The sequence below is a fragment of the Erythrolamprus reginae genome, chromosome 2 (genome assembly GCF_031021105.1).
Source record: "Erythrolamprus reginae isolate rEryReg1 chromosome 2, rEryReg1.hap1, whole genome shotgun sequence".
In the NCBI taxonomy this organism is placed as follows: domain Eukaryota; kingdom Metazoa; phylum Chordata; class Lepidosauria; order Squamata; family Dipsadidae; genus Erythrolamprus; species Erythrolamprus reginae.
The window spans coordinates 212115319-212142787 of record NC_091951.1 but is presented as its reverse complement, the minus strand read 5'-3'; the positions used below and the strand labels follow the sequence as shown (position 1 = coordinate 212142787).

Sequence of the window (27469 nt, the reverse complement as noted above, 5' to 3'; positions counted from 1 at the left end):
CAGATACATGTACAATTAGCATAGCCCCCCCCCCAAGGCTGTGTACTCTCACTACTTCTCTCTATACACCAATGACTGCATCTCAAATGATCCACCTGTTAAACTACTGAAGTTTGCAGATGATACAACACCATTCGAGACAATGATGAATCCACATACAGACAGGAGGTTGAACAACTAACCTTGTGGTGTGACCGGAACAATCTAGAACTGAACAAACTCAAAACCGTAGAAATGGTGGTAGACTTTAGGATAAACTCTTCCATCCTTCCACCTCTCACAACTGTTTACATCTAAACACAGTTTCATCCTTCCACCTCTCACACTGTTTACATCTAAACACAGAATCAACATTAGAGACCTTCAAATTTCTAGGTTCTATCATATCTCAAGACCTAGAAGATTCACCTAACATCAAAAACATCATCAAAAAAGCACAGCAAAGAATGTTCTTTCTACACCAACTCAAGAAGCTGCTGATACAGTTCTACAGAGGAATCATTGAGTCGGTCAACTGCACCTCTGGTTTGGTTCTGCAATCCAATAAGTCCGACACAGACTTCAGAGGATAATCAGAACTGCAGAAAATCAATTGCTGCCAATCTGCTTTACATTGAAGACCTGTATACTGCACGAGTCAAAAAGAGGGCTGTGAAAATATTTACTGACCCCTCGCATTCTGGACTTAAACTTTTTCAACTCTTACCCTCAAAACGTCGCTACAGAGCACTGCACACCACGACAACTAGACACAAAAATAGTTTTTTTCCCAAATGCCATCATTCTACTAAACAAATAATTCCCTCAACACTTTCAAACTTTTTACTAAGTCTGCACTTTGTCTAGTGAATCCATGGTCCTGGTAATGTTTAATTTCCTTAAATTAACAATCACTGGACCATCTGTTAATAAATCCTTGCTTTATGCTGGGAAAATTCCTACTGCCTTTAGCCAACATTGAAAATAAAGTTTATGACTTAGTTGGGTTTCAGGAACAAGGAATCAGGAGAAAAAGAAAAGTCTTCCTCATAAAACACAGAAATATTTATGAGCTAGTGAAGAAGGAAGGCAGGTAATGCCTTGACCTGCATTAAAATATAGGAATGGGTAGGGTATTTTTTAGCATCAAACACAGAATTAAAAAAAACCCATTTTCTTTCCTGATTTCAAATGTGGCTTTGTGGAGGTCTAGCAATCCAAGCCTCACACACTCGATAGGCCTGACACACCCATCTCAATTCCAGAGGGGCCAACAAGTTCCTGCATAGCTGTTTCTGATGCCCTCATTGTGACTCCCAGCAGAACTGTGCCAGATCCCTGTGTTGAGCACTCAAGGAATCTCCCTTCAAAGGTCAACCAAGTCAGAGAGCAGGGCTAAGTTCCTCTGGGCGGCTCCTGTTGATTGATACTGAGCCAACCAGCCTGGCGAGAGTGCAGAAACAACAGGTACAGCATCTGTACTGAGAAGGGAGAAGTTGCTTGTGTAATTCAGGGGATTATATAAAATCTGTGGAAGCCCAAGTAAACACCAGTGAATCCGCTGCTTTTAGAAGGGAGGTGAGTGCTCATTTTTCTATAGGAACATCTGGGGTGGGCATCTAGAGAAAGAGAGCTAACCTGACTGCTCTTCCTCAATCCAAGACTTTCCTTACAGTCCCAAAGAATTTCTAGTCTTTGTGTTTCTGATTCTACATTATTTGTCACATGTAACTGAGTCTGTGGGATCACTATTTGATATCCAATACATGTAACATAATGATATCTTATGCAGCTTTTCTCTGTTGCTTACAGGTAGTCCTTGAGTTACAGCCATAATAAAACCTGTCTATTATAGACTCAAATCATAGTAGTAAAATGGATTGGTCATATGACTGACCCGATTTTATGATGGTTTTAAGGCAGTTGTTAAGCAAATGTAGTTGTAAACCAAACTTGATGGTTATTAAACAAACCAAGGGTTTTTTATGGATGCAGTTTTGCTGAAAACTAGAAATAATTACTTCATTTTTGACAAAACTGTTGTAAAATCCAATCAAGTGACCTTGGGACACTGCAAACAATCATAAATGTGGCTGCGTTGTGGCGATGATTAGAATTTTGGATCTGGATAATGAGTCCTTTTCTCAGGTTGGTCAGAACTTTGGAAGGTCACTAAGGAATCAGTCATAAATCAAGGACTATCTGTATTATGCAGACATATGGGCTAAGGAGATACAGAGCTTTCTGAGCCCACCCCCTCTCATCACTCCTTCCTCTAGTAATGAAACTGTACCAACAAGGTAGGGAAAGCATGCAGTTCCTGGAACTTTTTCTTAAATAAAAAATTTGCTCTGGGTCACATGACTGGGAAGGAGGAGGGGGGGGTTTAGAATGGAAGAACCAGTAATATTGTGAGCAGCTGCTGACTGGCCTGCCCCATAGAGAAGTTGGAGGATTTCCCCCCCCCCCCTGAATTTGTTTCTTTACAGCAAACACAGGTTTTTTTCTGCCAACTTCCTCCCCCTCCCAACAAATTTAGTCTTCTTTTCCTAGTTTTCATGAAGTTATTTGCTGTAGGCCAGTTGGACAAATAAATGGAGTTCTGAGTTCCTTTATCTATATGTTGCTAACATTCCACAAGAATAAAAAGAATAAAAAAGATTTCTGGATTTTTAGGAGGCATGCAACTCTTCTGCCATCTATGAATAAGTCACACAATTTTTTATAAAATATGTCTTCATCTGGGTTAGATTGTGGGTCAGTTTGCATTTTTTTTAGTGGTTTAGCCCATGGAAACCCTGTTTCAAAGCAGCCATCATTTCACATCTCTCCTGGGTAAGTCTTTAGTGGAAAAAAGTGTGTGGGTAGATGTCATCTCTGTATAAATTATACTTTGTGTCCCAATCTCTGGATGACCTATGTCAACCAGTTTCAATTTCCCCAGAACTGTTTTCCAGATGTTGCAAAAAATAGGATTGAATGTTTGAAATAAAATGGGAAATCTAAAATTGGGCTGGACATTTAGACAAAAAATCTTCAAACTATTATTATTATTATTATTATTATTATTATTATTATTATTATTATTAATTAGATTTGTATGTAACTAATTTCTAATCTATTTGGTATTTATGCATTACATTTTTTGGCTTGCCTTGGCTGCATTGAGTGAAGAGGAATTGTCTTGAGCTATACATTAAATGTATAATATAGTTAACATATGCACAGGTAAATCCTCAATTACAATCAATCATTAAGTGACCATTCAAAGTTACAGTAGCACTGAAGAAAGCAACCTATGACCATGACCATTCACAACTGTTGCAGCATCCCCATGATCACATGATCAAAATTTAGATGCTTGGCAACTGGCTCATATTTATGACTGCAGTCGGGTGGGTTCTAAATTTTTTTACTACCACTCTTTAGCCATGGCTGGTTTTGTGGGCATGGCTTCAAGGTCATTTGACTGGATGGGTGTGGCTTCATGGTCATGTGACTCAACAGGTGAGGCTTGGTGGTCATGACTGGATGGGCATGGCCAACTCAATGTCACTCACATCAAGGAGTGCCTCATCTGGCCCTATCCTTCTCAGACATTCCTTGTCACACCCAGCCTCAATTAATCTACAGTTCTGTAAAAATGTTGTTCACCTTTTTTTCAACTTTATTATCTACATACTATAGATGTACTTTCATGGACTACTGAAAGGAGGAAATGGCTCACATTCTTTGGACAGGAGTGTGATAGGCAACAGGCTTTCAGGGGGCTGCCAGAAAGGGAGGGGCAATGTATTTTCCAAAGCACCAAAAAGTTAAACAAGAAGCAATCGATGGAAAGTGAACAAAGAGAGAAGCAACCTAAAACCAAGGAGAAACTTCCTCACAGTGATAACCAATATAGGTGCATAAATATTTCAGTCATAATTTCAGATAAAATAGCCATTCGTGTAATGCAACTTGCATATTGTTCAAAACAGTAACTAGTATTATGGCTGATGCTATGCAGTAATACAGTGTTCCCTCGATTTTCGCGGGTTCGAACTTCGCGAAAAGTCTATACCACGGTTTTCCAAAAACGTTAATTAAAAAAAAACTTTGCTGTTTTTTCCCCTATACCATGGTTTTTCCTGCCCGATGACATCATATATCATCACCAAACTTTCGTCCACCTTTAATAAATATTTTTTTAAATAAACTTTAATAAAGAAACATGGTGAGTAATAATCTAAATGGTTGCTAAGGGAATGGGAAATTGCAATTTAGGGGTTTAAAGTGTTAAGGGATGGCTTGTGATACTGTTCATAGCCAAAAATAGTGTATTTACTTCCGCATCTCTACTTCGCGGAAATTCAACTTTCGCGGGTGGTCTCGGAACGCATCCCCCGCGAAAATCGAGGGAACACTGTACATTACATACTAGTATATACTAGTAACTAGTATTATGGCTGATGATAAGCTAGACTTATGCAACTTGATGTACAAAATAAACACACATATATTTATGCTCTGAACTATAGACATTGAATGCATGTAAATCCCTGGAAAATAAGTGGTAGCCCTTGGCAAAAGAAAGGCAGTAAAATCACTCTACTTGTAAAATATTTATTATTATTTATTTATTTATTAATGGCCCTAAGCCTGGTGGCATAGATGAGTCTTTAAATTCTTGCAAAAGGCAAGGAGGGTGGGGGCAGTATGAATCAATGGGGTAGCTGATTCCAGAGGGGCAGCGCAGAAGGATACCATGGTCAATGGTATTGAAAGCTGCTGAGAGGTCAAGAAGTACCAGGATAGAGGATAAACCCCTATCCCAAGCCCACCAGAGACCATCCGTCAGTATGATCAAAGCAGTTTCCATACTGTAGCTGGGTCTGAATCCTGACTGTTGAGGGTTCAGATAATCTGCTTTACCCAAGAACCATTGGAGCTGGAGCAACACCATCTTCTCAACATAAAGGGAAGGTTGGAGACAGGACAATAGCTGTTAAGTACAACTGGATCCAGGGAAGGTTTCTTGAGGAGGGGGCACACAACTGCCTCCTTGTAGGGAGCTAGAAGGACCCCTCCCTCAAAGAAGTGTTGACAATCTCCTGGAACCAGCACCGTGTCACCTCCCTGCTGGTCAAAACCAACAAACAGGTGCAAGGGTTTATCAATTCCCCTCCCTAATTAAGGAGGAAGCAAGTCACCCTGAATTGGGTGGCTGGGCATGATTCCGCAGATGCAATCAAGGTGACATGATATGTGCATCTTGTTGCCCTGAGTGCCACTTTGTAAGCCTTAATATAAATTATTATTACTACTACTATTATTATTATTAATAATAATAATAATAATGATGATGATGATGATGATGATGATGATAATATTTGTATGTTTCCCCTCTCCAAAGACTCGGGGAGAGTCTTGTAGAATCTTGATTATCTGACATAAACAGGTGGGCTGATAGCCGGGTAGCCGAAAATGTCAGATAATCTGAAGGGTCTAAGACAGGTGACGTGCGGAGCCATATCAGAGGGCACGCGAGAATTTGCCCTGTATCAGCTCCAGCACGCATGCACACTGGTCAGCTAATTTTTGGCCTTCAGAAAGGCAATTTCACCCTCCAGAGTTGCCCTGAAGCCCCAGAGGCAAAAAAAAAAAAAATCCCCTAATGGACAAACCGGAAGTTTGGAAAAATTCACTTCTGTTTTTTTGCACTCCAGAGGGGTCAGGAAAGCTTCCCCGAAGCCCCAGAGTGCAAAAAACATCTTTTTCAACCTCATATAAATAGATTACAACTACCCAGCCATATATATAGCCAGTAAGAAATAGCATTCAATGGGCAAAAGGAAAGTGGAGCCAGGGTGGCAGCCTTGAGGAACACAAGTAAATTCAACCCATATTTGGGCTGGCTAGGAAAACATTGAGTGACAAAGGGTCCCTTGTTAGGATCCTGATACTATGAAGTCTCTATTTAGAAAAGCCCACCACATTCAAGCAGGAACCCCTATTATACCACTGCAGAGAATGGAGCTGCTTCTCAAGGTACTTTAGTGAATAAGAAGCAGAAAAATGGCCTCCGCCCTCTTCCATGTTAAAGACTTTTTCCTAACTCACTGCCCACCCAGCCTAACAGCCAGCCAGCCTCCCTCCCTCCCACTTGAGCTTGATGTACTCTCTGAGATCCAGGACCATAATACTCCTGTACCTCAGAGAGAGGTGTGTGTGCTTTGGCACCCATGACTCTTTTCTGCATTCACAAAAGCAAAGCCTAACATGGAAATCCCCATTGGTATATTGCACCGATCAAAGGGCCTTCTCCAAATCAACTTTCTGCTGAACGAAGCAGGCAGCCAGGGAAGAGGTTCTGAGGTGGAGGCCCCAAGAAGGAAGCAAATACTTTCTCTACAATGACTCTCTATATGCAGCTGTTCTCAGTGAGGCAGCCAATCATGTTCAGTCCTGAGTGTGGTTAGCAAATAGGAGCCAAAGTTGCCTAATTGTTCACACCCTAGGACATTACACCCCTCACCCTTCATGTTTGCACAGATGTACTCCAAGAAAATTGCAGGCCATTGCTGGCAATAATTGGATCTGCGAAGGGTTATTTATGGCTCCCTTTCTGGATCAGAATCGGACTCTGTAGATCTTGAAGGGTCTGTATTCAAAGGCAATGGAGCGGTCCCTGCTTGCTCCACCACCTGCACTTCTATAGATTGCTCATTTATACTCTCTAGACTATTTCTCACAATGGGCATTAGGAGCTCATCTACTGGAATATCCATCTCCGGTCTGGGAATTACTCAAGACCTTAAATGATCCAGATGTCTATGCCACTTCCTTCCATCCCCCAAAACCACTCTATAAGAACAAGGACAGACATAACTGTGCCTGCCAACCACAACGGGTCCCCCACGTAATTCCTAGCAGAATCTCTTATGGCAAAAGACCTGCTGGGTTTGGTTGAGTCCAGCGGGGTTTCATTCACATATTGGGGGTGTACTCGATTGAGTAGGGTACAAAGATGTCTTCCCATAAGTAACTCAGCTGGTGATCTATTTATGGATACACAAGGTTTAGTATGTTGTGCATGCAAAAAGGCAGCCACTTTCAGTTGCCAATCCCCTGAGCGCATTTTAGACAGAGATTCCATTGTGGTACGCACCATCCTCTCTACCACACCATTTCCCGCTGGATGATATGGCGCTATCAGCCCTTACTCAATCCCCTTAGATGTCAGGAAATGGGTAAAAGTAGAAGAGGTAAACTGTGGCCCATTATCCGAAATAATCAGATCTGGGAGGCCATGTTTAGCGAATAAAGCTGTAAGACAGTGAATGATGGCCTCCGATGTGGTAGACAACATAAGACAAGCTTCCAACCAATGGGAAAATGCGTCTACCACAATTAGAAAAGACCGTTGAACTTACCTGAATGGTCTTCTCAATGCACTGCAAGGAGAGTCCAGGATGGGTTATTCTCAGCCTGATTGGCTGGGACTGAGTTCAATTTAAATATTTAAATATTAGATAGATAGTCAGGCACCGCCCCCCCTTAGCCCTCCAGTCTAATATGTACGAAGGAGCAGTAATGCAAATAAAGTTTTTATTGAACTATAAACCCATAACTTCATAAAACTCTAACTAAAACTGTGACCCTGGTCCCAAGGCCGGGCGGGTCTGGACTCTCCTTGCAGTGCATCGAGAAGACCGTTCAGGTAAGTTCAACGGTCTTTCTCCAATGCACTTGCAAGGAGAATCCAGGATGGGATATACCCAAGTTACAGTCAAAGGGAGGGAGATGGCCGGACCAGGGGCGCTGAAAAGGAGCATACCCCCTGTAATACCCTCCTCCCAAATGCTGCCTCCGCGGAGGCAAAGGAGTCAATCCGATAGTGTCTTATAAAGGTGGATGGTGGCAGCTCGGCAAATGTCTTCTAGTTATGCCTGTGTCCTCCAGGCCGAGGACGTGGCCGCACTTCGGGTAGAGTGACCTGTGATTCCCTGAGGGGCAGGAATGTTCTTAGCGGTATACGCCTCCGAAATACAATCCCTCAACCAATGACTGATTGACTGAGGGGACACCTTCTTTCCCATCGTTCTGGTGGAGAAAGAGACGAATAAACCCTCGGAAACTCTGAAGTCCTGAGTCCTACGTATATAGATTTTTAGAGCCCGTCTCACGTCCAGCTTATGCCACCTCAGTTCAGAGGGGTGGCTGCCATGCGTGCAGAAGTCCGGTACAATAATGTCCTGCGATCTATGAAAAGAGGAGTTCACCTTGGGAATGAACGCCGGGTCTAATCTCAGCACTACCCTGTCCGGATAAAACCTACAGAGGTCCTGTCTGGTTGATAACGCTGCGATCTCCGAGACTCTCCTGGCCGATGTGATCGCCACCAGGAAGGCAGTTTTAATAGTTAGAAATCTCAGGGAAATCTGTCTTAAAGGTTCAAATGGAGGACTAGTCAGTGCATGTAGTACCAATGACAGGTCCCAGGACGGAAATCTATGGACCGTAGATGGCTTCAAATTGGTCGCCCCTCGCAGGAAATCTCTGATCCAGGGATGTCTCGAGAGGGGTCGGTAGTAATCCTTGACCAGGATAGTTGACAAGGCCGCTACGTGACGTCGAAGTGTGTTTGGGGCGAGACCCTTGTCTAGGCCCACCTGCAAGAAGGAGAGCACCATCAGAGGAGAGGCTTCCTGCGGATCCACATGTCTCTGCTGGCAGAATTCGCTGAATGACGCCCACGTCGCCTGGTAGAACCGCCGGGTAGAAGGTCGGTGGGCTGCCTGCATGGTGTCTATGACCGCATCCGGCACAAGCTGGGTCTTTAGATGTTCCCGCTCAAGTGCCATACGGTAAATTGCCACCAGTGAGGCTCTGGGTGTCTCATTGTTCCCTGCGTGAGAATTATTCGTTGGTCCGGGATCCTCCAGGGGGCTGAGATCGACAGTTCCACCAGATCAGCAAACCAGATGCGTCTCGGCCAATACGGGGCCAACAGGAGGATCTCCGCTCGTTCCACCAGCAACTTCCGAATTACCTTCGGTATCAGGGGGACCGGCGGGAAGGCATAAAGTAGGGCTGCCGGCCAACGTTGGCGAAGTGCGTTCACTCCCTCCGCCCCGGGGGAAGGGAATCGGGAGAAGAAGCGGGGGAGCTGGGTGTTGTGGTAGGTTGCAAACGGATCCAATACTGGCTCGCCGAACCTCCTGATAATGTCCTGGAAGATCGTGGGTTCCAGGTGCCACTCCCCGGGATCTAGGGTCTCCCGACTCAGCCAGTCCGCGCAGACATTGTCTATTCCCGAGATATGTTCTGCTGAGAGTGAAGCTAAATTGCCCTCCGCCCATCGAAATAGGGACTCCGATTCCGCCATTAGTCGATGTGATCGTGTTCCCCCTTGCCTGTTGATATGGGCTCGGGTCGAAACATTGTCCGTAAGAACGAGGACATGACGACCCCTTACCCAGGGGGCGAAGTTCCGGAGGGCCAGTGAGACCGCCTTTAGCTCCGAGAAGTTGATGTTGCACTCCTTCAAATCCTGATTGTTCCACAGGCCCTGGGTCATCTGGGAGGCAAGATGGGCCCCCCAACCGGTTAAACTGGCATCCGTTGTCACTGTAAGATGGTCTATTGGCAGATAAGAGGAGCCTTTGTCGAGGGCCGCGGAATTCCACCAGCGGAGAGATTTGCGATCCCCGCCGTGAAGTAGCACCCTCCTGTGTAGGTGGCTTGACTTTGTTCGTTGGAAGGGAAGCAGGAACCACTGAAGTGGTCTCAAGTGGTGTCTTGCCCACGGTATGACATCGATGCAGGATACCAGAGTCCCCAAGATCTTTGATAGGAATGAAAGTCTTGGGAATCTCTGACCGTCCAGATCCCGCAGGAGTCTCCTGATAGAGGCCCGCCTCTCCAGGGAAAGAAAAACCATACCCCGGGTGGTATCTATTGTAGTCCCCAAATGAGCCAACCTGGTTGTGGGTGTTACATGGCTCTTGTCCCAGTTCACCGTGAACCCATGACGTTCGAGCGTGTGGATGGTCAAGTTCAAGTCTCGATACGCCTGTTCCCTTGACTTTGTTAGTATAATTACGTCGTCTAGGTACGCCATGAGGCGTACCGATTGTTGTCTCAGAGAGGATGTGAGAACGTCTAAGAGTTTCGTGAACGTTCTCGGAGCCGAGGAAAGTCCAAAAGGCATTGATTTGTATTGAAAGTGGGTCCCGCCCAGGCTGAACCGAAGGAATTGCCTGTGTGACGGGCAGATGGGGACGTGTAAGTAAGCTTCCCTGAGGTCTATCGATATTAGGAAGTCTTTTTGTCTTATTGATGCAAGAATAGACCTCAGCGAGTGCATCTTGAACCATCTGTATTTTACATATAGGTTCAGCTGACGCAAGTTCAGGATCATCCTGACCCCTCCGGAGGTTTTGGGAACAAGGAAAACGAGGGAGTAAAACCCCTTGCCCCGTTCCCCCGGGGGCACCTCTTCTATGGCCCCTATCTCTAGGAGATGAGAGACCTCTTGATAGAGGAGGTTCCTCTTCTGAGCATCCGAAGGGATACGACATGGGAGGAATCGTTGAGGAGGAGGATATAGGAACTCGAGTTTTAGGCCTTGGGCTACAGTGGTAGCCGCCCAGGCGTCTGAAGACGTAGTGGTCCAGGCCTCCGCGAAGTGGGCCAGTTTGCCCCCCAATGGGATAGGGCTTGATAAGTCATTTGTTTTTCTTGAAGCCCCGACCGGCCCCTCTGAATGGGCGGCGTCCTTGATAGGACCTGTTGCGGTCCTGTGGGGTTGACCTATCTGATCGAAATGACCCCTGGTTGAAGGAGCCCTGGAAGTACGGCCTCGATGTCTGGGTACTACTAGAGGAGGGCTCTGAACGAAAGGGCTGGCGTCTCTGATAGGGGGTGAATCGTCTGTCCGGTCTCTTTGTCTTGTTCCCCTTAAAGGGAGCTGAGGCCAGGCTCCATTTAGACTTAACGTCCGCCTGCCAGCTGCGTAGCCATATGAGCCGGCAGGAAGAAACTGACGAGGCCATGGCCCTGGCCGCGAACTTGGCAGCGTTGGTTGTGGCATCTGCCAAGAATTCGGTGGCTGCTAGGACCTTGTTAAGATCCTGGCAAAGGCGTCCATCCTCAGGATCCACTCTTGATTGAAGATCTTTAATCCAGAGGAGAGTTGCCCTATTAAAGAACGAGGCCGCAGAAGAGGCTCGTATGGCCCAGGCCGCCATCTGGTGAGTCTTACGCACAATGTTCTTGGCCCTCTTATCCTCTGCCCTTAGCCCTTCCTGAGATTCCGAGGGGACCAGGGCATTGGATACCAGACTGGTGACTGGTTTGTCTACCGTCGGAAAGGTCAACAGATCCTGGATCTGCTGGTCAAAGGAGTAAAATTTGTGGTCCAGGTTGGAGGGGCCCTGTGCAGCCGCCGGGTACTCCCAAGGACGCTGTATAGTTTCCAAAAAGAGATGGGAGGAAGGAATGTTCACAGTTTCTTGTTTGGGCAAAACAAAAAGTCCACCGGTAGCTTGTGTTGGGACTGCGGGATCTGATTGCCCCGCCTCCCCTGCCTGTTCGATGGTGAGTTTGGCCTTGTTAAGCAGGACCCTAAACAGGGAGGGCTTAAACAGGCCTGTAGGGGCAGGTTGCTCTGGGGGCTGTTCATCCCCCGACAGTTCATCCTCCCTATCACTGTAGTCCCTTTCTAACGAGTCGTCCTCCTCCATAGATCCGGTCAATGAGTATGACTCCGGGGCAGTCCATGGATCTCTGGTTCTCACTGGGGGTTGACCCACTGTGGCCTGCTGCTGGTGAGCTCCAGTCTCAACACCCTGGGCAAACGCGTTGGCAATCAAATCCTGCAGGATCTGAGGCATGGTCTGCCATGTGTCTTGGGCGTTGCGCAGTCCTGCCGCCGTTGGCGTGAAGGTAGACTGCGGTGGGCCATATTGGTGAGGCACATAAGTCTGAGACTGGGGGTTGCCAGTCCACATGTTTTGTTGTCACCCCCAGTTAAGCACCTCGTGAGCAGGTTGTGTAGGGCGGTCAGGTGACCAGTCCTTTTCAGATGCCGAGCCTGCTACCCCTGGTATGGGGGAGGCTGGTGTAGGTGTAGGGCCAAAGGCCTTGATTGACAAAGAGGCCTGCTTCTGTGATGCCTCTAACTGCTTTTCAAGGGCTTTTATTCTTTTTTCAGCCTCTCTGAGAGAGGTGCCCTGTGAGGCCTTAGGCTTGTGGCTCTTTTCCTTGGGGGTGTTGGGCCTAACGTTGGTAGTGGCCTCCTCCCCCACGTGAGCTGGAGCCTCCGACATAATTCCCTTTATCGCACTCACGGTTAATGTAAACAATGAGTCTGTAAGGGAGCTGCCACAAGTGATTAATCAAGCCTTCTCAAGATCGGAACAGCGAAGAAAAAACTGTTTTTTTAAGCCCAAAACTCCTAGTGCGCCTGCGTATCACCCGGGCAGCTTGGGGCCTGTGGAGGGCTCTGTAATAGGCAGAGCCGATCCCTCCAACGATCCGATTGGGCCATAAGGGTGCCTGGCTTGCCGTTGCCCTGGCAACCGCCCACTCATTGGCTCGGTGGATCTGGCCCCGGCTCACAAGCCGACCTGGCCCCTCCGAGTTGTGGGCGGGAACTCCTGCCGAAAACGGCAGACTCATTGGGGCGAAAATGGCCGCCGGAGTGAAAAAACGGGCGGGAACTCCTCCTCCGTTCCCGCCCTGCTGCCCCCCCAATATGGCGGCGTTCATTGCCTGCAATTCGATACGCCGCCGGTACGTCTTCGGTGGGGGGGGGGGTTCGGAGGACGCGACTCCTCGGGGCTGCTTGAGGCTTCTAAATTCTTCTTGCGGCGTATCCGCCCTGGGGGGCAGGCCCCCCATGGCGTCAGCCGACCGCCTTCCTCCGGGCGCTACCGCGGAGGTTAGCAACCCGGGCGCTCCCCTCAGGTCCTCAAAATAGTCTCTGTGGCATGTACCACTGACTATGGGAGCTGCAGCTCAGGGGGGCTAAACCCACGGAGGGTAATAACCCCGCGCTGCCCAACTTGAAGCCGCCCCGCGATGTGCCTGAAAGAGAAAAGGGGACAGGAAAATAACATTAGAGAAAATTCAATTCAAACATGATTACTAAAGATTACACAATTTATTAAAAATCACACAATAAAGTCAAGTGTGACAGAGAAAGAACTCAAAGTCCCATTACTGTGACTGAGTTTTTTTAGACTGGAGGGCTAAGGGGGGGCGGTGCCTGACTATCTATCTAATATTTAAATATTGAAATTGAACTCAGTCCCAGCCAATCAGGCTGAGAATAGCCCATCCTGGACTCTCCTTGCAAGTGCATTGGAGAATGATCTGAGCATCAGCTGTACTGTTGTCGACTGGTAGCTGCTGGTAAGCCTGAGTGAGGTCTAAACATGTGAAAACCTTTCCCTCCCCCAATGAATGCAGCAAATGCTGCACTACCGGAACAGGATACGCTTGGGGTGCAAAGGCACGGTTGATTGTACACTTATAGTCAGCACAAATTCTCATGCTTCCATCCGGCTTGAGTGGAGTTGCAATTGGGGTCTCCCAGTAAGCTTGGTCCACCGGTTCGAGGACCCCTTGTGCCAACAGTTTGTCAATTTCTGCGTCGACTTTAGGTCTCAATGGCAGTGGAATTCTTCTAGGCTTAAGTTGAATAGGCTGAACCATAGGGGTAAGCTTAAAAGTCACTGGGGGGGCCCTTGTATTTACCTAATTGTCCATCAAAAACTGTGGGGTAATTGTTCCCAAGTAGAGGTGTTTACTGAGTCTATGCCCTCAATAAAGAACCCTAGGGCTTCAAACCAGTCAAGACCTAAAAGGCTGGTCAATGGTGCTTCTACAATTACCAAGGGTAGGCTCCCGGAAAATTCCTTACAGCTGACAGGAAAACACCCCCTTCCAATAATGGGAATTGTTGTCCCTTGGTAATCTCTGGGCATTAGATATATCAGGAAAACATGTTTCAATGTGCTCCAAGACATTAATGACAGTGCCGAACCCGTGTCTACTTCCATGGGACACTCTACACCCCCCAAGTTAATATTAACTGTAATCTTACACGCAGACGGCAGACAAGTCTGTTGAACTAGAAGACGTCTAGAAGTGTCGTATACAGAAAAACAATTGTGATGAGGGGTCGATTGTGCTACAGGTGTCCAATTCGATGATGCAGTGGTTTGTTGTCTAGGTGATGGTGTATAAGGGCCTCGACGGGCCCGAGAAACTCATGTGATATGCCCCTTGTGGCCACATCATCTGCAGAAAGCTTCCTTAAAGGGGTAATGGTCACAGAAATGTTTACTGCCGCAGCTGACACATGGAGATCTTGGCTTAACTGGGCATTGTAGGGGTGGGGCTATTCGCTCCTTCAGTGTCGTGCAGCTAGTAAGATGACAAACCTCCTCTTCAAATTGAAGTTCCCTCTCCAGCTGTTCCGGCAAAGCACTCACAGCATGTGTGGAGGAGCCAGTAGGCAAAACCCCATCGCCATCTATTTGGGCCAATGATTGCATAAACAACTCCCGTAGTGGTGGCGAATCCTGCCTGGAAACCACTAGTGGGGAAAAAATCCTCCAAGAAGGTGGGCCCAGACTTCCTAAGGCAAAGCACCTGCCTTTCCTCCCTTCTTCCTTCCCCCATTCTCTCGGTGTGGAGGGAGATACAGCCCCAGAACAAGGAACCTTTTTGGCTGCAGGCAAGAAATCTTTCTCCCAAATTCCACCAGAAAAGAGTCTTCGTGCCTGCGCAGCCTTCTCGGAGTGAAAGTGAAGAAAGATTTCTTGCAATGCAGCATACAGCCAAAAGGTCCATTGTCTTGGTGCTGTGTCTTAACGTGCACACTCTCCGCCCCTCCACCTGAGAGGTTTCTGCTCGGCAGGGATGGCTGTGGCACTGCGGATGTTGCTGATGCCCTTGCTGCTGCTGGTGCCTATGGAAGCCCCTACCGCCTCCCCCCTGCAGGCCAAACTCGGGTGCAGGCAGAGCTGCGTCTGTCAGGGCTGCTCTCAGCATGGTTGCCTGATGCCTCAATGCAGAGAAGAGTAAGTGAAGCCTAGGGGGAGGGAGTCCAGGCAAGGATCCCTGCGAGTCTCACCTCCCCAGAAGAGTCCAACTCAATTGCCGTCCGTCTGGAGTTTGGAAGCCACAGGGCTGGAGTTTAGGGTGGTGGGGGAGAGAAAGAGAAAGACAGATAGACTTTTGGTTACACGCAAAGAAACCAGCAGAAGCTCTTTCTTTCTCTCCCCCGCCCCCAACTCAGGCTCCGTGGCTTCCAATCCCCCAGCCAGGGCAGCAGCTGATCTATGATTGAGCTTCCTGCTCTATGGTGAGGGTCAACGGAGGCCTCCCCTTCTCTCCTTCCCCCCACCTGAGCGCTGACTGAACGGTGCATCCGGGGAACCCCCTCTGTCTTGGGAGGGGTTTCCTGGGCATGCTGACGGATGTATTGTTCAGTCAGCGCTCAGGTGCGGGGAGACAAGGGATTTATGATATGTGCTGTATGATTTTATGACTTTGCATTATGAATTTAAAATATATTTGGAAATGTAGAAGATTGATGAAAGTCAATAATAGTAAATGCTAGGTGTCTAAAAACTAATTGAGCTTGGAAATATTGAATGAAATTATAGAAAAGTAAATATGGAAATATATTAATTAATGCATTGATGGTCAGATAGATTTTCATAGTGTTCTGTCAGGCTCTCTGGTAGAATCCTCACAAAAAGTCACAGGTACAAATTTCAGACACAAGCATGTTTGAACATTCAAAACAATGTTCTTTATAATGAAAATTCACTTAAACTAAGCCCTCTTTTTGTATAGCAAAGAGCACTCATCTCCAAAAAAACTGGTAATTGGTACAAATCCCTTATCAGTTCTGAGATACTTAGCTTGTAGCTGTGAGGCAATTCACAGTCCTTCTTCTTTCACAAAGTGAAACACCCTTTGCTCTGGTTTAGTTTCAAAGCGGGGAAAAAGCAACACACCAAGGTCGAAGTCAGCAAGGCAGGCACGAAACACAATGATCAGATAATCCTCCACAATGGCCAAACCCACACGCTGCTGTTTATACCAGCCTCACTAATTACCACAGTCCCACCCAACCACAGATGGCCTCATTTTCTTTGATAATAATCTCTCGGTTGTTGCTGCCTATGCACCGCTCTCCGCATGCATGGCTGTATCATTAACTCTTGTTCCGAATCCAAGGAGGAGAGAGATAATTGATCTCCTTCTGAGCTGTCTGCCACACTCTCCTCCTCCCTGTCACTCATGTCTTCTTGGTCAGAGGAGCCTTCATCAGCAGATTCCACCGGGAGCAAAACAGGACTGCGGCATGTGGATGTCTCTACCACATCCACAGTCCTTGGGGCAGGAACTGGGCCAGAGCTAACCACAACACATAGTATTATTGGATTGCTATAATGCTATGATAAATATTTAAGAAATGAAGATTTTAAAGCATGGATTTATTAATAGTTGTGTTTTTGGTTTTGCTGGGTTTTTTAGTTTTAATAGTAATAGATTTTGGTTTTGTTTTATTATTAATTTCTTTTAATAAAAAAGAACGGAATTTTTTTCATATTAATTAGGAAAAAGTTGTATAAGGGATTTTTGTTTCTTTTAAGAAGAATGTATAAGGAGGAGTAGGCATGACGGCCTATCTGGATTTATAAGAGGATAATGATATTAATTGAAATATAAAATAACAGAATAACATAGTGGGAAGGAACCTTATTCTGCCCCAGCACTAAGCATCAAATAATTATGCAACAAATTGTTTTGGGTGACATCTGTGCTCAGGCAATGAAAATGTGCCGCTCAGACACTATACTTTTCTGCCCACACCGAAAAAAAATTAGGGGGAACATTGACCGCGTGCCTGTCGCTGCATGGCTTGGATGGACGCCTTCCCCATCATGACTATCATGTTTGGGGGCATGTTTGAGGATGCAGAAATGCCTACAGTCATGCCCCCAAACAGCCACGACATTGGATGATCCGGAATGTCAGATGACCGAAGGACGGATAATCGAGACTCTACTGTACTTACAAGTGTTCAGTCAGATTCAGATTTACTTTTCCTCCAATGCTTTTCTAGACACCTTTTCTGGCATTTTATCCCCTTGAGTTCCTCAGTAAACCAAGGAGATCTCCATGATCTACTGCCACAGAGAGGTTGCAAAGGCGTAATTTGGTCTAGAACTCCCACTGCCACCATATTCCAAGCAGCAGGGAAGGAGTAGGCTGCAATGACAGCAGGTTCAGGGGACTCTTTCCCTCAATGGTTTGTTTTCTTACCTGTAGGTGTCTCTGTGCTTTTTGATCTTTCTTGGGCATGGGGAAAACTAATCCCATGAACGGACCAAGCCTACTTACCTCACCATCAGTTCGTTTCCTCCCTGAACATGTGCAGTGCCAAAAATTCTGCTTCTGTGCATGTGCAGAAGAAAAAACCCCATAAAAATTTTAAAAAAAATCCCCCAAAAGGATGGTGGCACCCACAGACTGGCACTGACCAAACAGGTTCAGTGATGTCATCATGTTGTCACCAGCAGATTGCTAAAGGTTTGGGTAAACTGGTCCAAACTGGGAAGAACCCACACCTGATTGCAGTGTCCTGGGGTTATTTAATCACTTTTGTAACCTTCTGACAAGGAAAGTCAATGGGGAAGCCAGATTCACTTTAAAAACAGTATTATTAATTTAACAGTTAGAAACATAGAAACATAGAAGACTGACGGCAGAAAAAGACCTCATGGTCCATCTAGTCTGCCCTTTTACTATTTCCTGTATTTTATCTTACAATGGATATATGTTTATCCCAGGCATGTTTAAATTCGGTTACTGTGGATTTACCAACCACGTCTACTGGAAGTTTGTTCCAAGGATCTACTACTCTTTCAGTAAAATAATATTTTCTCATGTTGCCTTTGATCTTTCCCCCAACTAACTTCAGATTGTGTCCCCTTGTTCTTGTGTTCACTTTCCTGTTAAAAACACTTCCCTCCTGAACCCTATTTAACCCTTTAACATATTTAAATGTTTTGATCATGTCCCCCCTTTTCCTTCTGTCTTCCAGACTATACAGATTGAGTTCATTAAGTCTTTCCTGATACATTTTATACTTAAGACCTTCCACCAGTTGCAGTGATTATTTTAACAAATGTGGAAAGATAGATCATAAAACGGGGCAAAAATCACTTTAATGCTTGCTTAGCAACAGAAATTTTAGTTTCAATTGTGGTCATAAGTCGAGAACTATCTGTAAATGCACATAATAATGTTAAAAGTTGACAATCTTGTGGGGACACATTACTAGCTGTCTAGGGCTGCATGCAGCCACTGGCCACTATTTGGACGTATATAGTAAATAATATATTTGGTATTGATTGCAGTGGCATTAAAAAAATCAAATAAATAAATAAATATCAAACCCATCTTTAGGAACAGAATTTCAGAATACAGAGTGACAGAGTTGGGACGGATCTTGGAGATTTTCAAGTCCAACACCCTCCTCAAGCAGGAGTCCCTATACCATTTCAGACAAATAATTGTCCAATCTCTTCTTAAACCCTCTAGTGATAGAGCAGCCACATCTTCTGAAGACAAGCCATTCCAGTGATTAATTGTTCTCACTGACAGAACATTTCCCCTTAATTCTAGTTTGGAAGTCTCTTTGATAGCCTTTTATCTGTTACTCCTTGTCTTGCCCTCAGGTGCTTTGGAGAATAGATCAACCCCCTCTTCTCTATGACAGCCCTCAAGTTTTAGGAACAAAGGAAATACTCCCTCTCCTAGCCCCAAATCTGTGAAAATGACAACCATTATAAAAATGATATCACAAATAATGGGCACAGATCCATTATTCATGATGGAGCAGGATCTAAGAAACAAGACAGTCTTTTTACCACCAAGACTTAGAATAATTTTGATGGGTGCTTTAGCTTTGAAGTAATTTAAACTGCTTTGGGTAGGATTACCTGCAGTCTTAAAGGAACAGTTACTGCTTACTTCGAACAGCTGGGGAAAATTTAAGTAATGCACAAGACATTTCGCCTTTAATATGCCAAAGATCTTCAAGCAAGCAAACTCACCCGGGACATACCAGTAAGTAATTAAATTACCCATTCAGTAGATCATATCTATAGGTTCTAAGTATTTATGATCAGAGGAAGTTGTTGCAGCTGAAAATGGAGCTCTGGAGCCTGTTTTCACTGGCAGAGAGCTTGGGTCACGACAAACACCCTTGATACAAGTGATGTTCAAGTTGGCCACGCTCATCCCAGCCATGCCCACTCCTGCCCCGGAGATCAATCTGAGTTTGACAATTTTTTTTTAAATGTTCCATATGAGAAATACATTCAATTCTTTACAAATTCCTACTTATTATGGAGTTAATATACTGCTGGAAAAAAATTAAGGGAACATTTAAATAAAACAATTTAACTCCAAGTAAATCAAACTTCTGTGAAATCAAACTGTCCACTTAGGAAGCAACACTGATTGACAATAAATTTCACATGTTGTCAGCACATTCAACTTTGTACAGAACAAAGTATTCAATAAGAATATTTCATTTATTCAGATCTAGGATGTGTTCTTTGAGTATTCCTTTTATTTTTTGAGCAGTGTATATACCTATGAAGAACAAGTACATAAAGTACAACATCATGATGCTGCCTTAGAAATGAAAAGGAAAAAAGTGGAGAGCATTGTGTCAGATGCTGCTGGTTCCACTAAGAAATTTGTGATCTGGCAATAGAGTCTTTTTAAATCACTTGTGGGATTCACTCTAGAGCAGCGGTCCCCAAACTACGGCCCGCGGGCCGGATGCGGCCCAACGAGGTCTTTTAACCGGCCCGTGGCAAGCTCACGAGATTTTACTGGTCGATAAAATAAGCTCCCGAATCTCCTGTCAACTCACCGCGGTCGGCTGCTCAGCGAGGAGAAGGTGGAGAGGCAAGGGGGCGGGGAGGAAAGCGGGCCTGCAATTGGCCCCTTCCTTTGTCGCCTTTAGGGAGAGAAACTGTTGCTGCCCTATGGCAGAGCAGCAACAGTTCCTCTCCCTAAAGGCGAGAAAGAAATTGGCCAATTGCAGGGCCGCTTTCCTCCCCGCCCCCTTGCCTCTCCACCTCCTCCTCCCCTCCTCCTCCGCGGTGAGTGAAAAACTGTCCACTGAAAGTCACAGCTAAGTGCACCATGGCTAAGTTTGTGTGTGGGGGGGAGGCGGCTGCTTGAAAACCCCTGACCTCCATCGCCTCCCCCCCACGGCACAAGGCGAGCACACCTCGCCGCTGACACAGGCGGCGGGGACTGCCCTGTCCCCCTGTCCCCCCTGCGCAAAACTACGCAGCCCCAGATCGCTCGCTTCTCCAGCCAGCAAAGCCGATTGCCCGGCTTTGCTGGCTGATGCAGGAAAGGAAAGCCTCACATTTAAAAAGCACGCCACTTTCTGGGACTGCGGCGCCGTGGTGGCCTTCAAGCGCGGCCCTTCGCGGCGCCCCCCACCCGTTCCTGCAGGAAGAGATCGGGCACTTTACCGGGAGGTGGAGGCGGCGTGGGGCCGGACGCTGGGTGCCGGGGAGGGCGAAGGAGTGGACGCGCCTCTCAGCTGCAGAGCGGAACGGGGATGGAGATCCGCGGCGGAGTCCGGCGTTGGGAGCCTGGGGCCATGCGGGACCGTTCATCCAGGCTTGCCGGTCCACGCGCGCCTGGATGAGCGGTCCCGCATGGCCCCAGCGCCGGACTCCGCCGCGGATCTCCATCCCCGTTCCGCTCTGCAGCTGAGAGGCGCGTCCACGCCTTCGCCCTCCCCGGCACCCAGCGTCCGGCCCCACGCCGCCTCCACCTCCCGGTAAAGTGCCCGATCTCTTCCTGCAGGAACGGGTGGGGGGCGCCGCGAAGGGCCGCGCTTGAAGGCCACCACGGCGCCGCAGTCCCAGAAAGTGGCGTGCTTTTTAAATGTGAGGCTTTCCTTTCCTGCATCAGCCAGCAAAGCCGGGCAGTCGGCTTTGCTGGCTGGAGAAGCGAGCGATCTGGGGCTGCGTAGTTTTGCGCAAGGGGGACGGGGACAGGGCAGTCCCCGCCGCCTGTGTCAGCGGCGAGGTGTGCTCGCCTTGTGCCGTGGGGGGGAGGCGATGGAGGTCAGGGGTTTTCAAGCAGCCGCCTCCCCCCCCCCACACAGAGATAAGAGAGAGAAAGAAAGAGAGGGACAGAGAGAAAGAAAGAGAGGGACAGAGAGAAAGAAAGAGAGGGACAGAGAGAAAGAAAGAGGGACAGAGAGTAAGAAAGAGAGGGACAGAGAGTAAGAAAGAGAGGGACAGAGAGAAAGAAAGAGGGACAGAGAGAAAGAAAGAGACAGAGAGAAAGAAAGAGGGACAGAGAGTAAGAAAGAGAGGGACAGAGAGAAAGAGAGAGGGACAGAGAGAAAGATAGAGAGGGACAGAGAGAAAGAAAGAGAGGGACAGAGAAAAAGAAAGAGAGGGACAGAGAAAAAGAAAGAGAGGGACAGAGAGAAAGAAAGAGGGACAGAGAAAGGGAGAGAGAGAAAGAGAAAGAAAGGTAGAGAGAAAGAGTGAGAGAAAGAGAAGAGAGAGAGAAAGAAAGAGGGGGGAGAGAAAGAGGGAAAGATAGAGAGGGAGAGAGAAAGGAAGAGGAGAGATAGAAAGGGAGAGAGAGAGAAAGGGAGAGAGAGAGAGGGAGAGAGAAAGAGGGAGAGATATAAAGAGTGAGTGAGAGAAAGAGAGAAGAGAGAGAAAGAAAGAGAGAGAGAGAGAGGACAGAGAGAAAGAGAGAGAACTAGAAAGACAGAAGGACAGAGAGAAAGGGAGAGAGAGAGAAAGGAAGAATAAATATTAAATATTGTATTTGTTCCCATTTTGTTTTTTACTTTAAATAATGTATGTGCAGTGTGCATAGGGATTTGTTCACACGTTTTTTTAATAGTCCGGCCCTCCAACAGTCTGAGGGACAGTGAACTGGCCCCCTGTGTAAAAAGTTTGGGGACCCCTGCTCTAGAGACTAGAATTCCCTTATATGGGAACATCTTATTGCCTCATATTATAGATACCTGAATTCCCAGCACTAGGAAGTTAGATACTTCTGAGTTACCAGAGAAGTAACTCAGAGCTCTGATTGGCTGTTCCTAATAACAAGTATCCTGCGGCGATGGTCATGTGACTGGGTGGGTGTGCTACATGCATAGGGACTATTCAGAGGCTGAAAAATAAAGGTGAAATGTGATCTCCTCATACTTACAACCGGTCCTCACACTTACAACGATCCTCACACATGCCCATTGCAGCATTCTTAACAACCATGTCACTCATTTCATAACTGCGGTACTTTTCTTCACCACAGTGACAAGATAGGACACAAAACATAAAAAGTGAGGACAGTAGTAAGTGGGAGGACTGGTCAAAAATCACTTTTTCAGTCCTCTGAGTAGTTCCTATGTGCACTCGGCATGGCCAGATGGTCATGTGAATGAGTGGACATGGCCAACTCAATGTCACTCACATAAAGGGGCACTTCTCCTTGCCTGGCCTCTCGTGACCTTGGAGAGGCTGCAACAGTCGTAAGTGTGAAAAACGGTCATAAGTCACTTTTTTCAGTGCCATTGTAACTGAATAGTCACTAAATTAACTGTTGTAAATCAAGGATTACCTGTACAAAAATACAAAAAGATTTTTTGCTTGCAAAAAGCTGCCCTAAATACCAGTCATTAGATTTTAAATACCTGCAAGCTGGAGTTACAAATCAGGCAGGGTGCCAGAGCATCCTGAGAAATTAAAATAGTTAAAATGCAATGATAACTATCAGCAGCCAACTCTTGCCCATAAAGTGACACCCTTTAGCAGAGTGGTCATTTAACCCAGGGGAGGATTGCTGCAATCCCTACTAAGTCTCCGGAGAGGGGTGGCATACAAATCTAATTAATAATAATAATAATAATAATAATAATAATAATAATAATAATAATAATAAAAATAAAAAATAAAAAATAATAATAATAAGGTACGCCCGTATTACTCCATCTTTATGTGAGCTGCATTGGTTGCCAGTCAGTCTCCAAACACAATTCAAGGTGTTGGTTATTACCTTTAAACCCGTAAATGCTTCAGGGCATTTACGTACCGCCCTCTCCCTCATACCTCGCTATGGCCAGTAAAGGTCCACAGAGTCAGTCTTCTCCAGGTCCTTCTGCCAAACAATATCGGTTGGTGGGACCTCAGGGAGGAGCCTTCTCTGTGGCAGCTCCGCCCCTGTGGAATCAACTGCCCCTAGGCATTCATACTATCTCCTCCCTACTGGTCTTCCAGAAAACTATTAAGACCTGGCTTTTCTGGCAGGCCTGGAATTAGGACTAATTGTGAATATGTATGGTTTTGATATTGTAGTTTTTAATGGCACTGTAGATTTTGTTGTTCATGTCAGAAGTGGCATACAGAGCCATCTCTCTGGGTCCATTGCTCTTACGGGTTCCGGTGGATTGGCCAGCTGGTCTTCATGCACGGGAAGCACTGGAAACTGGAAGAGCAGCCACCTGGTATACATGCACATTCTGGGAAGTTGATCTTACTGTTTCCAATGCATGCATGTGCACTGACCAGTTGGTCAGCCTGCCAGAAACTGGAAGACCAGATGGTCGGTTTGCATATGTCTGCCAGAAACCGCATGCTCTGGAAACTGGAAGAGCAGCAGCCTGGTGCACACTTGCGCACAGGGCGGCTGCTCTTCCAGTTTCCAGCATGCGTATGCACACACACATGCGCAATCCCAAAGAAAACAAACCAGATAAATTCACCAGATAAATCCTTTGATAATCTCAAGGGACAATTTGGATCAAACAGTGCAAGGGGAGGATTTTTCCTTTTTTTAAATTAAAAAAATATTAGGTTATTTACATTAAAAAAACAAGAAAATAAAATACAAAAATAACCAGAAAAAGAAAAAAGAAAACATACATACAAAAAAAGACAAAAAACCCCACTAACAACTATATGAAATAACCACAAGGGTTCTCTTACAGCAATTCATATTGATAATTTACATTAATATGGTTTGTATAATTTACATATTTCTCTACTTTTTTTCCAGTAGTATCTTTTCTTTACCACTCAGTTACAACAGCTATAGTCTCATATTATATACAAAATGCTGTTTCCATTAATAAGCTGAATATTTATAATTCAGTATATATATATTATTTATTTATTTTCTCCTTTCCAACCAATCATAAAACAAATTCCAAATTTTGTAATATTCAGTGTTATCCTTATCTTTTAATTTCATTGTCATCATATCCAGTTCTGCACATTCCATGATCTCCTTAATTATAATATTTTCACTTGGGATATCTTTTTGTATAAGAAAAGTCAACATTTTAAAGGAAAGGACACAGTTGTCATACTAGTTTTAACTGATAACTGGCATCTTTGGTCCCAACTGGCACTTTAACTTGAGAAACAAGGCTGAATTCAGTACAGATCTCACATAGAGGAGCAAATTGTTTAATAAACAGCATTAAAATTTAGCAAAAAATGAACTCATTGGGTGTGTATATATGTACTCAAGCAATTGCTTGGATATCTGTGTGTACATGACAAGGAAGGGAGGAGCTGGTTTGCCTGTTTCCAAAATGCAGCCTGCTCAACCAGAGATCTCGGCAGACTGTAGAAACTCTGAATGGGAACACCCACCATTTCACAAACCCTCAAGAGTTTCTATCTCAGAAAAGAAATGGACATTCCTGACCTACTAGCTTTCTTAGCAAATTCGCAGAATAGTGTGGAACAGAGTCCAATGATCAGGCTGCCTTCCTGATTGGACTTTGAGTTATTTGTGTGTCCCAGCTGCCTAGCTTTTATTTATTTTTCCTTCCTCATTTTCTTTTCCTTGCCTTGTAGGTGCCATAATCAGAAGCTGTCCTTCACACCACCAACAGGATGTTCCTGATATGGCTGGGACTTGTGCCAATTATAGAATTTTGTCTCAGCACAGGCCATGCAGGTAACATTAGAGGCAGCAGATCACTTTCTCTTGCAGTCAACCAAAACTACTAAAATAGTCTTTTCACCAAACTGCTTGGGTAAAAAGATAGTTCTGTAAGAGCTTGAAAACCTGGGTCTCCCTTTGGCCTGAAACCCCAACTAGGGTTTACCCTTCTGGAGGTGATGATTGGATTAGGAGTGACTCCACCACTCCCTGTGTGATTGTGTGCTTTATGTCCCCTCCTCCTTGTTTTTTTAATAGTATTATGTTACTGTTTTGTTATTTTAATGTGTACTAATTTTAATGTTTGTAAGCTGTCCAGAATCGTCTCTGTTGAGATGGGGGGCAAATAAATTTAATAAAAAACAAAGTACAGTGTTCCCTCGATTTTTGCAGGGGTTACATTCCAAGACCTCCCGCGAAAGTCGATTTTCCGTGAAGTAGCGGTGCGGAAGTAAAAACACCATCTGCGCATGCGCACCCTTTTTCCAAGGCCGCGCAAGGGCTTGAAGTTGGAGGCGGGGAGCGACGAAAGTGCGGAGGCTGGCAATTATTGTTTTTAATGTTGGCCACCCACCCAGCGCCTCTGGCCTCCTCGCCGCTACCCCCCGCCCGCCTGATTCACCCCTCTCACCGGCTTTCTTGGGGCACGAGTCCTCCTGCAGCAGCGCTGGCGGCTACAGCTTCTCGGCCTCCTCATTTGGCCGCTAGCCCTCTGAGTGCTTTGAAAATGCCCGTCCCACCCCTCTCATAGTCCCTTGGCTCAGAGCGCTTTCGTCCCAGCTGTCAGCGAGGGGGGCTGCAGGAGGCGGGACAGGCGTTCTCACAGAGAGCAACAGACAGAGCGAGATGGAAAGGAGAGAGGGAGAGAGAGAGGGAGAAAGAGAGAGAAAGAGCAAATGGGGGGAGAGTGGATGGTAGAGAGAGAGAGAAAGAAATGATAGAAAAAAGGGGAGGAAAAAAGAGAAATGAGAAAATGATTGAAGCACAGAATGACAGGAAAGAGAGAGAGAAGTGACTCTTGATTGAAAGCATACAGTATGGTAAAAGCACTTAAATAATGACAGAATAAAACCCCCCAGCCCTCACCTGTGTTTGAAAATGGTTCAAGAGTTCACACACAAACACACACACACACACACACACAGGTGGGGGGGGAATTTACATACAGGTACAATATTCACTCATTCATTCATTCTTCTATGTCACTCAGTCCCAACACTTTTAACCCATAAATTACCATTTCCCATCCCCTTAATTACCATTTCCCCTTCCCATTACTGTACAGTACTGTACTGTACCTGTACCTGTACTTGTACTCACCATTGAATAAGACACTTAGTCATCCTGATAGTTATAAATGATAATTATTTATTAACAATTTTTTGGGTGTTTTTTTTTATTTGCAAAAAATATTAGCATAACTAGGATAACTAGGGATCTTCTTCTATCACCATTTCATCGGGCACTTCTACAATGGACGCTGAAGGTGATGGTGTGACAGAACTCTTGGTTTTCGTGACGAACATAGTTATAGGCAGTTGTTGGCGCAGTTTCTTTTTCTGGGCTAACATGGCTCTGTATGGTGCAGTGATGTTGTCAAGGGAGGCCTTAAAGTGTATAGAGCGAGTCATGTTGGGATCCCAAAGTTCCACAATCTGTTGGAGATGTGCAGCAGCTCTGTGCACTTCTGCAAGCCGCTCAAGCGTTAGGCCAACATCTTCTTCTTCCTCAGCTTGTTCAGCTTCCTCTTCTTCCTCTTTTTCACTCGCTGACCTGGTCAGCTCCTCCAGATCTTTGTCTGTCAGCGGTAGGCCATGCTCATCAAGCAAACCATTGACTTCATCTGGTGTCATGTCAATGAAGCCTTCTCCACCCAGTGCCTGTGCCAGCTTCACAGATTTCTGGACTGCAGCATGTTGAATTTCTTCGGGAGCAAATCCCTTGTAATCATGCACCACTTCTGGCCACAATTTCTTCCAGCAGGCATTCATTGTCTGTGACTTCATATCCATTAAGGCATTATGAATGTTCTTCAGACACGATGCAATCATGTACTGACGCCAGTAGCCCTTCAATGTGAAGTTTTCATCAGTGTCCATTGCTTCCACGAGGCTTCCAAGGGAATTGCGCATGTACAGTGCCTTAAATGATCCATCGGCTGGATAAGCAATGTGGTGTTTGGTGGCAAGAATTCGACTTGTACCCCAGCATGTTCATGTGCCAGGGCATCATGGCCTCCAGCATTGTCCATTAGGAGAAGCACTTTGAAATTGAGTCCTTTGCCAGCCAAATAATCCTTCACCTGTAGGATGAAGCACTGATGAAACCAGTCCCGCGTGAGGGCTTTTGTAATCCATGCTTTAGGATTATGCATCCAATACACTGGCAATGCATTCTTATTTCTGTTCTTGAGGGCTCTTGGATTTCGTGACTTATAAATTAGCCCTGGCTTCAT

The 27469-nt window shown here is 45.8% G+C and overlaps 1 protein-coding gene across 3 annotated transcripts in view; it reads left to right on the top strand.

Moving 5' to 3' along the window:
* Positions 1-1438: 1438 nt before the first annotated feature.
* Positions 1439-27469, top strand: part of PGLYRP2 (peptidoglycan recognition protein 2) — a 35031-nt gene continuing 9000 nt past the window's right edge. Inside the window, exons 1-2 of one of the 3 annotated variants that reach the window (XM_070741743.1) lie at positions 1439-1557; positions 24927-25029. In XM_070741743.1, coding sequence (XP_070597844.1) covers positions 24966-25029 — 64 coding nt within the window. In that variant the 5' untranslated portion in view covers positions 1439-1557; positions 24927-24965. Of the gene's footprint in view, positions 1558-18992; positions 19126-24386; positions 25030-27469 lie in introns of those variants that run through there. The other 2 variants (XM_070741745.1, XM_070741744.1) reach the window with 2 other exon arrangements.